General features: G+C 39.4%; 1 protein-coding gene across 1 annotated transcript; it reads left to right on the top strand.

Moving 5' to 3' along the window:
• The first annotated feature begins 1,421 nt into the window (after window positions 1–1,421).
• Window positions 1,422–11,264, top strand: Il1a (interleukin 1 alpha). Its single transcript, XM_003465056.3, has 7 exons — window positions 1,422–1,466; window positions 2,124–2,178; window positions 3,046–3,094; window positions 4,617–4,854; window positions 6,532–6,705; window positions 8,085–8,206; window positions 10,022–11,264. The coding sequence occupies exons 2-7, from the start codon at window positions 2,132–2,134 to the stop codon at window positions 10,208–10,210; spliced, it is 819 nt and encodes a 272-aa protein (XP_003465104.1). The 5' UTR covers window positions 1,422–1,466; window positions 2,124–2,131; the 3' UTR covers window positions 10,211–11,264.
• The last annotated feature ends 4,169 nt before the right edge of the window (window positions 11,265–15,433 follow it).

Here is a 15,433-nt window from a genome sequence, read left to right as displayed (position 1 = left end):
CTCGGGAGCCATTTATCTCTGGAACTCTTGTTCCTAACACCCGAAGGAACTAGCCTGGGCAACAGAATCAGAATCAGAGATCCCGCAAGTGGACTGGACCTCACAGATCATCTAATCCTTTTTTTTTTCTTTTTGTCTTTTTTTTGAGACAGGATCTCCCTATGAAGTTCAGGCTGGCCTTGAGCTCACTTTGTAGCCCAGACTGTTCTCAAATTTGCAACAATCCTGTCTCAGCCTCCCGAGTGCTGGAATTACATATGTGCCCCCACACCTGGTTTAAACCAATCCTACTATTTACAGCTAAAGGGAACCAAATAGAATACTCAGTCCAACTCACATGAACCACTTTACTCCCACTTCTGTACATTTGGCTTTTTTTATATCACATTCCAGAGCTTCATTTCTTTTGTCTTTGCCTATGTTTCGTTTCCACTTCCATCCTTTTCTACTATCTAAAATTTATGTGGCTGAAACTCCAGCTAGGGAACATGAAACAGATTTGCTAAGAGTCTGGTGTTCTGCCACCTGATCTGGGCTGGCCTCAGATAACTGAAAAGGCACCACTGCAGCCTGGAACATGGAACGTTCATGGTTTCCCAACCTCCATTTCCTAATTCAGTCGCCGGCTCTGGCAGGCGCTTCACCCATGCCGGGGTGGACATCCATCCTCACCCATCGTGGCTTTTCCCAGGGAACACCAGAGCTGTCCTTAGCTTCTAGTAAAGGACTACTTTCTGTACCGTACTGTGGTTAGGGCAGGCAGTTCTCTCCTGCCATAGGAAATATGCAGACACTATTCAGAGGAATAAGAAGATCAAGACTTTTGTGATCAAATAACAGTTTTCTCTCCTCGACCCTAATGTAACCAGGTTGTCACTCCAGACTCAGAGAAATCCATGCTATATTCAAGCGAGTAGCCCGCTTTAGAAAACAAATGGTTCATTTTCCTCAAATGCCTTCCCATAGCTCCCAGGAGTTACCAATTATTCTGCCACACACATTCCTGGGACACGATAAACAAATTTGGCCAAAACCCAAAGTACGGCTGCTAAGCTTCTCTCCAACTCTTGTCCTCTATAATCCTGACTCAAGGGTTTCTTCTTTCCTACTACATCATTTATTTTTAGAAATTTTGATAAACTTCCTGCTGCTCTTCTCTCTTTTTTATAAGCAACATGTTAATAGTTATATGGAGCAAGCAATAAATAAATGAGCTAAGTCAGTATCTCTTGAAATCTTTGCAAACAGCATTATTACCAAGTATACAAGTATACAGTCTGTCATCATTGTGGCCAGTATCAAGTTAAATAAACATATAAAACAAAAAAGATTTCGTGTAAATCCCCAGTGACACAATTATGGCCACACCTACTGAGGGAGGCATTATAAAAGGCAACGAAGTCTGACTCAGGTCTCAGTTACAAACCCGTGAGGGAGTCATTTCATTGGAACTTGAATCGGCAAAGGTATTGTCCTTACCATGTCTGTGGCTTTTAAAGTACCTTTTTTTTTTTCCTCCCTGGCTGTCTTCAAACTTCCTTCTGTAAAACTTTGGTCTCTTCCTTTTTTTCCTTTCCTATCCTTTCTTGATTTGGTATATGAGCTAGAATTACACACCAGTCAGATTTCAAAAACTGACTCTTTTATTTTACTGATGGGGAACCGATGGCCAGCCAATGAATGAATTCATCCAAGGGCCTCTGCAGGTACAGCCAAATCTCCCTCTGGGAGAAGCCCTGTACCACCAAAACCTATTAGGACAGAAATGAATGTTTCTAACTCTGTTTCTCTCTTGCCTCTGTGTAAGGTGAATATCTCTTTCTTGTGGCTTTATTTCTCTTTTAAACTAGCCAAGCATTGATTGCATGCCTACTCTGTGCAATGCATTGAGTTGGGCATGGAAGGAGTACCAATATAAATAAAGCATTCTAAAAGAAGTTTACAGTCTAGGAGAAGAGGCAGATGCATATAAAGTAATGCAAGAGAGTGAGAAGAAGCATGGGGAAAATGCTGGGTGTGGGCTGTCATTCAATGCAGTCTCTCAAGAAAGGTGAGGTCACTCCTGCTGGCATCTGGCACAGAGACTGGCTGAGCTGATAGTCACTGGTCTCTTCCTGTTGCAGAAGTCAAGATGGCCCAATGTCCGAACATGCTCGAAGACCTGAAGAGCTGTTACAGGTAAGAAGTAGATTCTATCTCTTGTGATTTAATAAAGGGTTATTAGAATCTAGCTCGGAGTTACAGTAGCCAGCATGGACTGGGCTAGCAGAGGCCATGGCAGCTTCATAAAAGACCGAGGAGACCTGAGCATACAGTATGTTAAACTAAGGTGTGCATTGTAGAAAAGTTATCTTTGAGGTCTGCTGGGCCCTATGTGAATTTCAACATCAACTTAGATGCATCCTCAATTGAGTCCACAAATCCTGATACAGTAGTGGATTTTAATGGGTTGTGTGCAAGAGAATCTACTCTCAGAACAGCTGAATCTCTGGTGGGAGGAGGAAATAACTCTCCACAATTTGAGCACATCAGCATACACACTTGATCAAACCTCATTCAGATGCATAAGAGACATAAGCTGAAAGTTAAAGTTATAGGACATTTTGAACTAACGTGATCTTCCCAGCACCTACAATAATTATGAGCACAAACTAAGCTACCAAGATGTTGTCCAAGTATTTTTCCAAGTGTTAATTATTAAATCTATTCTAGTGAATGAATGGAAGTAATGTATCTGTTACAGAGGACCCATGTGGTGTTCCAAAAGTATGTCTGTTCTTGAAGAACGTTTTCCAGTGAAGTTCAATTAAAACTCTTCAAGTTGTTAGTCAAATCTAGTTTTATACATAAAGTACAAGCCTGTCCTCATGATCATTAATTCCAAATCAAGGAAGTATGAAAGACCATATTCATGTGAACATATACTGTCCTTTATTTTCAATGATAACAGAAATGATTTGAGTTTTACCCAAACCATGTGCTTGTTAAAATTCAGCACCCAGTGAAACAATAAAATTAAAACATCATCGCCTTTTATTTTGACAGTGAAAATGAAGAATATGCTTCTGCCATTGACCATCTCTCTCTGAATCAGGTAGGCCGTTGACTGCCCTTCCTAAGGACTGCTGCTCTCACGCTGCTTTCCTCTTTTGTAACACCCAAGACCAAAGCAGGATGTTAAGTCTTACGTACTCTTGCCTTCACTAGAGGTCCAGAGACCTATGTTTCTTCATTACAAGTGAGACACCTTGCTTGTCCACATGTGGGGAGTTTATGGCACTATTCATGTTCTTCACCTTTTAGCAATCACAGCATTCCTTTCCCAAGGCCCTGAGAACAACAGTCTCTTGGGTCAGCTTCTTCTGATGTCAGCCCTGCTATCCTGATGCCACTTCATCAGGGTTCTGTCTCCTAAAGCGAGACACATCATGTTTGTCCTCTGATTCCATCTCCAGAGGTTGGAGATAGCCCTCTCAACATAACAGCTCATGAAGCTGAAGCAGAGGAAACAGGCCAGTTGAAAATGAGAAATTTGTTGATACTCACCCAGCTGTGTGTTACTTTGTGTGTCTGTGGTCCTGGTTTTAAAAACTGCTTCCAGCAGGACATGGTGGCACGTCTATCATTCTAGCACTCTGGAGGCTGAAGCAGAAGGATCACTGTAAATTTGAGGCCAGCCTGGGCTACAAAGAGAGTTCCAGGCTAACTTGGGCTATCTACAGCAAGACCCTGTCTCAAAAAGACCAAAACAAAACCTGTTCCCAGAGTAGTACAACAATCCCTAGGCATCATGGGTGATGGATTTCAGGATCCCCGTGATTCCCATGGCAGACACATCTGCAGATACAAAGACCCCTTACATATAAATGGCAGAGGACCCATGCCATTTACAAATACCCTACACACATCCTCCTGTGTTCTTGTCTCTAAATTACTTATAATACCAACTTGGTATAGATGCCATGTAAGTAATTGTTGTACTGTTGTTTTGGAAATAATGACCAAAAAAGCTCTGTTAGTATAACACAGATGCATTTTATTTTCTCCAAATATTTTTATCTGAGGTTGGTTGAATACCAAGATGCAGAACCCATGGACATGAACATATTTCTGAAATATTTTAGAATGCTGAGAAACAGACATTTAACCTCCAGAGAGGAAAGCCAATGGAGGGCTATGACTCACTGATTTGTCAATTTATTTCATTATAAGATCTCATTTTGGGGGGCTGGGGATTTAGCTCAGCGGCATAAGCGCCTGCCTTGCAAGCAGGCAGTCGTGAGTTTCATCCCTGGTACCGATAAAAAGGAAAAAGACAAAAAAAAAAAAAAAAAAAAAAAAAAAAAATCTCATTTTTGAGCCTGCAGATGGTTGAAAAAAGTTTTCCTAAGAAATCACATGCTTTCAGGGAAGGACAAGGAGGGAGGGAGGGGAGGGAAAAAAGGAAGGTGCGAGGGAGGGAAGGAGGAAAAAGTGAGTGGGAACACTGATGAAGCTGGGTTACCCGAGCCCAGAATGAAGTTTTGCCATTACATCTATTGTAGAAAGCTCCTGCTGGACAAATCTCATCCTATGGCCACGGACAGCCACTCAGTCGCCCTTTTTCTTCCCCACAGAAATCCTTCTATGACACAAACTATGATCCGCTCCACGAGAACCGTGTGGATAAGCCAGTGTCTCCGAATCCCTACGAAAACTCAGAGGAATCCAATTTTACCCTCGAGGACAGCTCGGACAGCTCAGCGGTGGTGTTAACATCAGCCCATGGGGAGGTTCTGAAGAAGAGAAGGCTGAGTTTAAATCAGACCATGTCTAATGAAGATCTGGAAGCCATCGCCAATGATTCGGAAGAAGGTAAGAGGTCAAGGCAGTAGTGTCCTTGTTTTTCAGGTTTAAGGAAATGAAGTCAAGAGAGCGTAGGAGAAATAAACCTAGGCTCAGAAAAAAAGATAAGACAATCATGCATTATCTGGTGACTATTATAAAAGAAAACTAATGTTTGTCCTTCTCCAGTGGGAGGGGTAGCAATAGCCTGAGTCTTGTATTTCATTTGTGAGCTTCTGTCTTGGCCACGTTGTAAAGATCATCGGGCTTTTTAGTCTTTTCAGCAAAAGGACAGGTATACTGTTAGTTGGTGACCTCTCCTTACTTGCTATGCCTCTTTTAGCATGTCACTTCATCTTTCCATGCTTCAGTTCCTTGTCCTGTAAATTGGACATGAACAGAGTCCCTGACTCATTAGATTGTTGCGAAGATTAAATGAGTCAGTACTTCCAAAGTTTTGAACTAGAATAATGTGTGTGCAGAGTAACTACTCTAGAAATGCCAGCTAGGGGCTGGGGATTTAGCTCAGCGGCATAAGCACCTGCCTTGCAAGCAGGCGGTCGTGGGTTCGATCCCCGGTACCGATAAAAATGAAAAAGACCAAAAAAAAAAAAAAAAAAAAACAAAAAACAAAGAAATGCCAGCTATTTTTGCATTATTAGTACTACCACTTTATGGTTACAGCCAGTACTACTAATCTACGGATGGCTGCACTGTCTATGCCTCACCACAACGTCTCACTCTCATGTTGCATCTGAGGAAGCAGCCTGTCCAAAGCCACATAGTCTGTATGTGGGGGACCCACAAAGTGGTTCAGTTCTGACTACTAAAATCATGGTCTTTCTTTCATGCCTTTGCTATGCGTGTTTCCACATAACACCTAAACCCAATTTTCCTGTTTCTAATATAACACCTAAGCAATCATACATGTTCACCCAGAACGTTTAAAAATCCAAGAAAATATTTTTTAAAAGAGCATAAAACCTCTCATTTCTGCCACTTCATGGTTTATCCCCACCAATACTATAGGATGTTTCTTTAAAGTCTTTTCTTTATACAGACACACACATGAACCTACATGTTTTACATTATTTAGGAATACACAAGTTTATATCCAGTCTTTTTCACTTAGCAGTATCCCAGAGGCATGTTAGAGAATCAGTGTTTCACCATTATGTTCAAAATGGTAATGAGCATCTGTATCAATAAATCGTTATTCACTTAGAATAGATTCCTAAAAGTGAAATTACTCAGAGCCATGAGGCTATTGAGACAATTTCCCAGAAAGATGGATGGTATATGGTCACCCTCAGTAAAAAATAATAACTTCTTTAAATGGTAAATGTTTAATGTGCTCATTTTTATCTCACAGTACATTCATCTGAAAATATAGATGGGAACATTGTGGTGACTTAGTAACTTCCAAACAACCCAAAATGAAAACGCTGCACAAATAATCTCTCTTAATAATAATAATAAATAAAAAACTGTTGCCTGAGGAATCCATTTGAAAAGAAGCAAATAAGTATATCCAAGGCTAATCTCAGAATCAAATGTAGTGTTGACTGATTTCACTTCTGTCCTCTCATTTGGATTGGCCTGTTCCTAAAGTCCCTTCCAGAGCTACTCCCTGGGCTTGAATTAGCATGTGTATACTATTTGTGTTTGTACCCACGTGTTAACCTGAATCTGTGATGTTGGTTTTAGAAATCATCGAGCCATGGTCAGTACCCTACAGCTTCCAGAGCAATCTGAAATTCAAATACCAGAGATCTATCAAAAAGGGAGCTGTCATAACTGATGCCATGCACCAAAGCTTAATTCGAGAATCAAATGGTCAACACCTCAAAGCCATGCATGTGGTCGATCGGAAACATGAAGGTAAATAGCCAGCTTGTCCCCCTCTGCTCCTTTTATTTCTTTGAACCATTTCAAAGTATGAACCTGTCTAGAACCCTGGCTTTGCACAATTCTAGAATAAGATGAAGCACAACCCTCCTTCCTAACCCTTGGTTAAAACCCCAAAGACAGAAATTTCTGCCAAATCTGCAAATTCCACAAGACACAAGTTTTCCTGAGAGCACGGAGAGGCCCTCAGAGCTTTCTGACATCCTCTCTCTCTGTGGCTCCTAAAGGTACTCTTACCTTCTGACTTTAAAGATGAAAGCTTGAGTCTCAGAAATATTAAACGACTTATTCAAATTTAACCAGAAGCCCATGAGGAGCAATCACTATCCATTAAAGATCCTAAAGATTAAATTCAAAGTAACATCAAACTGGCAAGATTTTGGTTATCTTTGATAACAATTGCACGGCAAAGTAACCAATAAGCTGTAATGTACTCTGAAGAATGAAATTTACTATCCAAAATGTTTTATCACAGAGGTCAATTTCCACAATTGTTAGCCTGCCCTCAGTATTAAAGTTATGTTCAAACATCCGAAGAGGCAAACTTTACAGTGAACAAGCTGGACTTTTTCTGATTGGATAACTTCCATACTTTTTATAATTGTGACTTTTACAAATTATTTTGTATTGTATTTCCTACTTATTGTTTTAAATAATTTTCTCACATATTGGCATAGTATATGTATTTGCCATTTTCAATAGCATTAGAGATTTAATCATGTTGCTGTGCTTAGCCTCCCATGTATTTTCTTTTTTTAAGCAGTGCTGGAAATTGAAGACAATGTTTTCACAATGAGCTACATCCCCAGTCCTTTTCATATTTTTATTTTTTATTTTGACCCAGGTCCTTTCGAAGTTGCCCAGGATGGACTTGGACTTGTGATCCTCCTGCCTCTGTCTCCCACAATGCTGGGAATGCAGGCATACACCACCTCTCATATAGACATAGACATAGACATAGACATAGGTATAGAAATAGAGGTAGAGATATGAAATTGAACTACTTTTTCATATGCATGTATTAGTTTTCTAAATTCTTCCACTTTTCAGGTCATTATGTACTCATGAACTAACAAATTATAGGGTTTCATCCCCCAAATGTAACTATGAGAGACTCAACAAATATTTCATAATCCCTAGGGTAAATGCTAAAACATTAACTATTTACCACTCAGGTAAATATGTGGATATTGTAAAGGATACAGAGATGAACAGAGTTCTATTCCTGACTTCCAAGCATTTATAGAAACCTAATTACATGCAAATGCATACACACATACAATCTGCACTAAATGTTTGATTTTATAAAAATGCAACAAATTAAATTTCTTTTTGGCTCTTCTCTTTGCCAGTGAAATTTGACATAGATGGTTACGTATCTACAGCAACCCGAATAAGACCTGTGACTCTAAAAATCTCAAAAACCCAACTGTATGTATGTGCCCAGGAGGAAGGCCAGCCCGTGTTGCTGAAGGTCAGTTGTCCCCCACTTCCCAGCTTACCCTCGTTTACTTCCCATTTATGTTCCTAGCAGGGCAGCGGGGTCCTCTTCCCTTTCGACCATTATTTGTTCTCCTGCACACCCCACCCCCATCCAATTTCTTCCATGTCCTCAGAGGCAGAATCTATGAGAGGGGCAGTGGAGGTGATAGAGAAAACAAAAACAAATTACCTACTTTCTTTTCTCCTTCTTTTTCACCTTCCTTTTCTTCTTCCTCCTCCTCCTCTTCTACTTTTCTTCTTCTTCTTCTTTTTCTGCTTCTGCTTCTGCTTCTTTTTCTGCTTCTGCTTATTCTTTTTCTGCTTATTCTTTTTCTGCTTCTTCTTTTTCTGATTCTTCTTTTTCTTCTTCTTCTTCTTCTTCTTCTTCTTCTTCTTCTTCTTCTTCTTCTTCTTCTTCTTCTTCTTCTTCTTCCTCTTCTTTTCTGCCCCTGCTCACCTCTCATCCCAGGGTATCTGTGTATTCCACCAATCTTTACTGACAACATTCCCTGACTACATAACGTCTGGCCTTAGGACAGTGGGACCTGCCTCCAAGAAACTTAGTAAGCCAGGCAAGAGAAATGACCACATGTCAATGGCCACAAATCAAAAATCAGGAAACCAAGATTCAAATGCTGACCTTCTGTCTCCTGTGCTGTTCCCTGTTGATGAGTGCTACCATTACCCCTCATCACAGCCCTACCTATCTCCTCTCCCACTTTCCTCCTCAGATACACACACATACACAGTATAGCCTTAGATGTTTTCTTCACAGATAAATAGTTAATTCTCAGTCAGTAAGTGTATACTCCAATATCTCCTACCCCAGTTAGAATTGGTGGATCAAGTAAAATGAAAATGGTGGTGATAGATAAACAGTAGCCTTATTCATGAGTTCATTCAACAAATATTTACTGAGAGGTTTCTGATGTCCAAGCACAGTGCTGGTGGCTATAAGGACAGTGGTATAACGAAGTCCCTATCTCTATAAAACTTGGCTCGCTGAGATCAAGTCAAACAACCAGTAAAAAGCGCAAGATGCTGTAAAGAAACTGAACAGGGCTCTTAGGAGATCAAACGGCAGCATGCTATTTAGATGGAGTGGCAAAACCAAAGATAAGAATTGCTCATAGAAAAGAGTGTACTAAAAGAGGATTAGTAGAGTGGGGCATTCTAAACAGAAGGGACTACATTCACCTCAGCTTTATAAGCTTAAAGTCCAGCTCCAAAATTGTTGAGTTTTGTGAGGAACAAAGTGCTTACAGGGTTTGCACTGGTGTGTGTGTGTGTGTATGTGTGTGTGTGTGTGTGTGTGTGTGTGTGTACAAAACCTTTGATTTTTTTACTCTAGTATGGAGATGAATGTGATTTACACGCTAAGTTGTTTTCCCAAAGGTATGACTTTCACAGTTAGAGGTTAAAATGCTTGGAGGTCTTAGAATCATTGGAGCTCAGATTTGAAGCAAGATGCCTTATGCCTGTGTTGAAGGCAGGACACAGTGCTTCATTCCCACCTGCCCAGAGAGTAAAACCCTGGTTCCATCAGCAATCTTTATGACTAATTTAGATTTGACACCAACTAATAAAAGAAATCAACTCTTGGGAAAAACCTAGGCCATACCTCTAATTAGCATATATTAAATGCATGCTGAATGAATACATGAATGAAGGACATGTATCATCCTGTTAGAGTCATAGTCCTAACGTGCTGTTTCTCACAAAAGCCAAATGCCAAAGGATTCAGTGCTTTGTCTAGCATTGCCTTCGGTTCTTGTTCTATAACCTAATTCTGTTCTCTTTATCATAGGAGATGCCTGAGACACCAAGAGTCATCACAGGTAATGACGTCAACCTGGTCTTCTTCTGGGAAATTCAAAGAAATCATAACTTCTTCAGGTCGGCTGCCAATACAGATTTATTCATTGCCACAAAGATGACAGGTCCGGTGCACATGGCCAAGACACTGCCCTCCATGTTGGACTTTCAGATATCCTAAGATCAGCCTCAACTCTGGAGTCTGTTAGTCTGTATGTACCATGTACATGAAGAAGTCAAGCTCTTTACTCTTACTCATTTGCTGAGCATGTGCTGAGCCTTGGTAATCCTAAATGAATGTTTACCCTCTTTGTAAGAGAAGGGAATTTCTAAGAGAACCAACATTAACATATAATGCTATCTGTTACTTAAAGAACACCCTATACTTTGCACAGTACCAATCATTTTAATTATCATTCTTCATAACATTCACAGGAAGACCAGAGTTACTGACAGCAGCTACCAAAAAGACTCTACTCATATGACAAGCAGGTTAACCGAGGCATAGGAAAACTAAAAAATAATAATATTCCATATAGCAGCTAGAGTGAGAAACCACAGGCCTAGGATTTCATTCCAACTCTGTGCCTTCTGCTTCTAAATTGATCACAGACACTTAATCAAATAGGAATAGTTGCTAGGATCTTTGTTTTACCATTTTCAAAAGGGAGAGAATGATACCTGTATCTTTCCTGCCTCAGTGTTTTTTTAATGTCAAACAGTAAGGTCATTTTAGTCAGATAACTCTTGAAGCTGAGCCTCAAGAAGACAGACCACAGAATGTTATTTTTAAGTTATTTATATAAGTATTTATATATATATTTAAGATAATTATATTACTATATTTATGGCAGCTCCTTGCATCCCCTGGGAGTGACCACACATGCTCAACAAATGTAGAGTTTCTAGGCTGAGTGAGTTAGAGGGAGTACTCCAGAGAATGTAGGTCCAAGTAATGCTTTCTCCGTAGCCATGAAGCTCTATGTTCTGGGACTTAGGAGCCTTACAATTATGACAATAGATTTATGTTAATTATTTTTCTTGAGATGATACTTGAACCAATATTTCATTCTTGCCTTGGCATTCTTCTGTTATTTAACTTGATGCATATACTGAACTAATTAAAATGAGAGGAATTTAACTTTGGCAACCATGGAACCATTGTTATCTAAACTTTCTTTTCTGAAATGTAATCATCTCAATCATATTTGAATAAAACGACAAATTTGATTGGACACATAGCTCTTTGTTGTCTTTTGTGTGTTGGCTTTGGAAAGGCATTTTGGTTGTATTTTGTTTTATTTTGCATGTAGGAGCAAGTTTTCTTATTTGTTGTCTTCATCACCATTTTAGTGCATGGTGACTACAAACAAATAGTAAAAGTTCACCTAAATAACTACAAAGTATTACTTTACAAAAGCAAGCCAAAACTTTTTAATTCTTTTCTCACTTTTAGTAGTTGCCAGTGTACGTAAATGGAATCAAGAATATTTCCAAAAAAAAGATACTTCCAGGTTCAGTTAAAACTCACAGAACAACAGACTGTTCCTGACCCTCCAGGCTTCCGGGTGCAGTGAAGTGGAGAAGTGGGTTTGAGGCCTCTACACCCGCCTCCCCATCCCGGCTGCACTTGGAGAACTGCTGAGCTTCCAACGGGTGGGCGGGCCCACACTATCCCCAGAGCCCAGCCTGTTTGGGCCTCTGGCTCCTAGCCATCCGTGTGCAGAGGAGGGGCTGGGCGGATCTGGGACGCCTGCATCGGCCTCCATGTGTGTCTGGAGGACTGTGGATGTCTCTGTGGGCAGTGGAGGATCGTGGGTTCCAGAGGCCCTGCAGCCTGTGGTGAGTGCTCAGCGCACTCTGCCGAGAGCCCAGACTGTTTGGGTCCCTCCAGGCTTCCAGGTGCAGTGAAGTGGAGAGGTGGGCTTGAGGCATCTACATCTGGCTCCCCATCCCAGCTGCAATTGGAGAGCTGTGGAGCTTCCAATGGGCAGGTGGGTGCACAGTGTCCCTGAGGCCCAGCTTGTCTGGAACTGCAGAGTTCTGAGCAGGCAGAGGAGGGCCATTGGTTCTGCAGGCCCAGTGGCTTGGGGTAGCGTGGTGCCAGAGTCTCAGTAGCTGCAAACATAGAAAGGGATTTCCAACAGATCCTGAGGAAGCTTTCAAATAACACTTGAAACACAGAAATATAGGAAAATGACAAAACGAAAGACCAAATTACAACCTCAAACCTCCAGCCCACCTCAAGAAACCCTAGGAGCAATGTATATAGAAGAAAATATATGCCATTCACCTCAAATATCGGACACAATAGCTACTGAAATTAACAAGCAACTCCAGGAAGCTTTAAAGAAATTCAAACTCGAAATAATTTCCCAGGTAAAAGAAGAAATGATAAAAGAAATGAAAGAGATTCTGAATATATCTAAAGAAAACACAGATAAAAATTGGAGGAAATAAACAAAAAGATAGAATCCCTAGACGAGCAATATAAGAAACAAACAGAATACATAATGCAGATGCACAGAGATATACAGGAAATAAAAAAACTCCACTGAAAGTTGTAAAAACCGCCTTATGAAAGTGAAGATAGAATTTCAGATCTTGAAGACAGGATTGCAGCTAGTGAACAGGAAAGGACAGATCTTTTAAAAATAACAAGGAATCAGGAAACAACAATTCAACAACTGCAAGACGATGCAAAGAAGAATAACATAAGAATGATAGGGATTAATGAAAAAGAAGGAGACAACATAAAGGATGTCAAGAGGATATTTAGAAAAGTAATAGCTGAAAATTTCCCAAGCATGAGATCAGAAACTGACATCAGGATCAGTGAAGCATATAGAACTCCAAATAGTCATAACCAAAATAAAACTACACCCAGACATATAATAATCACCATCCCAGAAATCCAACACAAGAATAGATTATTAAAAGCTGTCAGAGAGAAAAGACAGATCACTTATAAAGGAAAACCTATCAGAATCACAGCAGACTTCTCAGCACAAACAATAAAGTCAAGAAGAGCACGGAGTGAAGTATTCCAGATCCTAAAGCAAAATGATTTCCAACCTAGACTGATGTATCCTGCAAAACTATCATTCAAAATTGATGGTGAAATACAATACTTCCATGACAAAGAACAGCTGAAGAACTTCATGAACACCAAACCAACCCTGCAAAAAATATTGAAAGACAGTTTAGATACACAAAGGAAAAAACCACTAAGCAAAGCAGATAATTAAACAGAACAGAAAGATAAAGATGCAACAGCAGAGAGATAACATGTCAACAATAAACCAGCATTTAACAGTAATAACCATTAATGTAAATGGTCTCAATGCACCAATCAAAAGAAACAGACTAGCAAAATGGATCAAGAAACAAAATCCAACCATATGCTGTTTACAGGAAACCCATCTAACCCAGAAGGATACTCACAGACTGAAAGTCAAAGGATGGAAAACAATACTTCATTCAGCAGGAATCCAAAAAAAGGCAGGAGTAGCCATTTTGTTTGCAGACAATGTGAACTTTAAACCAACAATGACCATAGAGGACAAAGAAGGTCACTACATACTTGTAAGGGGAAAACTCCAAGAGGAAGAGATAACTATCTTAAATATACATGCACCAAACTCCAGAGCACCCAGTTATATAAAACAACTATTAACAGAAATGAAAACTCAAATTATCAGTAACACAATTGTAACAGGAGACCTCAATACACCTTGACACCAAGGGACAGATCAACCAGACAGAAAATGAGCAAAGAAATAACAGAACTGAATTACACCTGCGAACAAATGGATTTGATAGATATATACAGAATGTTCCACCCAACAACATCAGAATACACATTCTTCTCAGCAGTACATGGATCATTCCCTAAAATAGACCATATATTAGCTCACAGAACATATTTAAACAAATGCAAAAGAGTTGAAATCATCCCTTGCATGTTATCGGATCATAGCGCTCTGAAATTAGAAATTAATGATAAAAGATACTGCAAAAATCCTGCAAACACATGGAAACTGAATAACACACTCTTGAGTAATCAGTGGGTCACAGAAGAAATTAAAGAAGAAATTAAACAATACCTAAAAGAAAATGAAAATGCAGAAACAACTTACCAGAATTTGTGGGATGCAATGAAAGCCGTCCTCAGAGGAAAATTTATTGCACTGAGTTCTCACATCAGGAAAACAGAATGAATACAAATAAATAACTCGATGCTACACCTAAAACAGCTAGAAAAAGAAGAGCAAGTCAAGCCCAAAGCCAAAAGAAGAGAGGAAATTATAAAAATCAGAGCAGAAATCAATGCAATAGAGACTAAGAAAACAATCCAAAGAATCAACAAATCAAAGAGTTGGTTCTTTGAAAGAATAAATAAAATCGCTAAGCCCCTAGCCAACCTTATTTTTAAAAAAGGGAAGAAAAAGCTCAAATTCATGCAATAAGAAATGAAAAAGGTGAAATCACTACAGACCCAATAGAAATACAGAAGATCATCAACACCTATTTCGAAAACCTCTACTCTCAAAGTTTGATAACACAGAAGAAATAGACAGATTCTTAGAAACATATGAAGTACCAAAGTTAGATCAAGAGGATGTAAAACTGTTGAATAACCCAATCTCTGTTAATGAAATTGAAAATGTAATTAAATCCTTACCCACCAAGAAGAGCCCAGGCCCAGATGGATTCACTGCAGAATTGTACAAAAAATACAAAGAAGACCTAATGCCGACACTCTTCGAACTATTCAGTGAAATTGAAAGGGAAGCAACCCTTCCTAAGTCATTCCTGGAAGCAAATATAACTCTAGTACCAAAACCTGAGAAAGACCCAACTAAAAAGAGAACTATAGACCGATCTCCCTAATGAACACAGATGCAAAAATCCTCAATAAAATATTGGCAAATAGGATGCAGCAAATCATCAAGAATATTATACACCATGACCAAGTGGGATTCATCCCAGGAATGCAAGGATGGTTCAACATACGTAAATCAATAAATGTAATCCACCATATCAATAAAGCCAAAAATAAGAATCACATAATCATTTCTATAGATGCAGAAAAAGCCTTCGATAAGGTCCAACATTTATTCATGATAAGAACTTTACAGAAAATTGGAATAGATGGTCTTTACCTCAATATAATAAAGGCCATTTATGACAAACCAATAGCTAGCATCATACTAAATGGCCAAAAATTGAAAGCCTTTACTTTAAAATCAGGCACAAGACAAGGATGTCCTTTATCACCACTCCTATTTAATATAGTACTGGAAGTACTAGCCAGAGCAATTAGGCAAGAGAGAGAAATAAAAGGGGTAAAGATAGGAAAAGAAGAAGTTAAATTATCATTGTTTGCAGATGACATGATACT

Source organism: Cavia porcellus, unplaced genomic scaffold, assembly GCF_034190915.1.
Source record: "Cavia porcellus strain 051 isolate PalLab524CR breed Dunkin Hartley unplaced genomic scaffold, mCavPor4.1 scaffold_18, whole genome shotgun sequence".
NCBI lineage: Eukaryota > Metazoa > Chordata > Mammalia > Rodentia > Caviidae > Cavia > Cavia porcellus.
The sequence above is the reverse complement of the archived record's forward strand: the minus strand, read 5'-3'. Positions and strand labels throughout refer to the sequence as shown.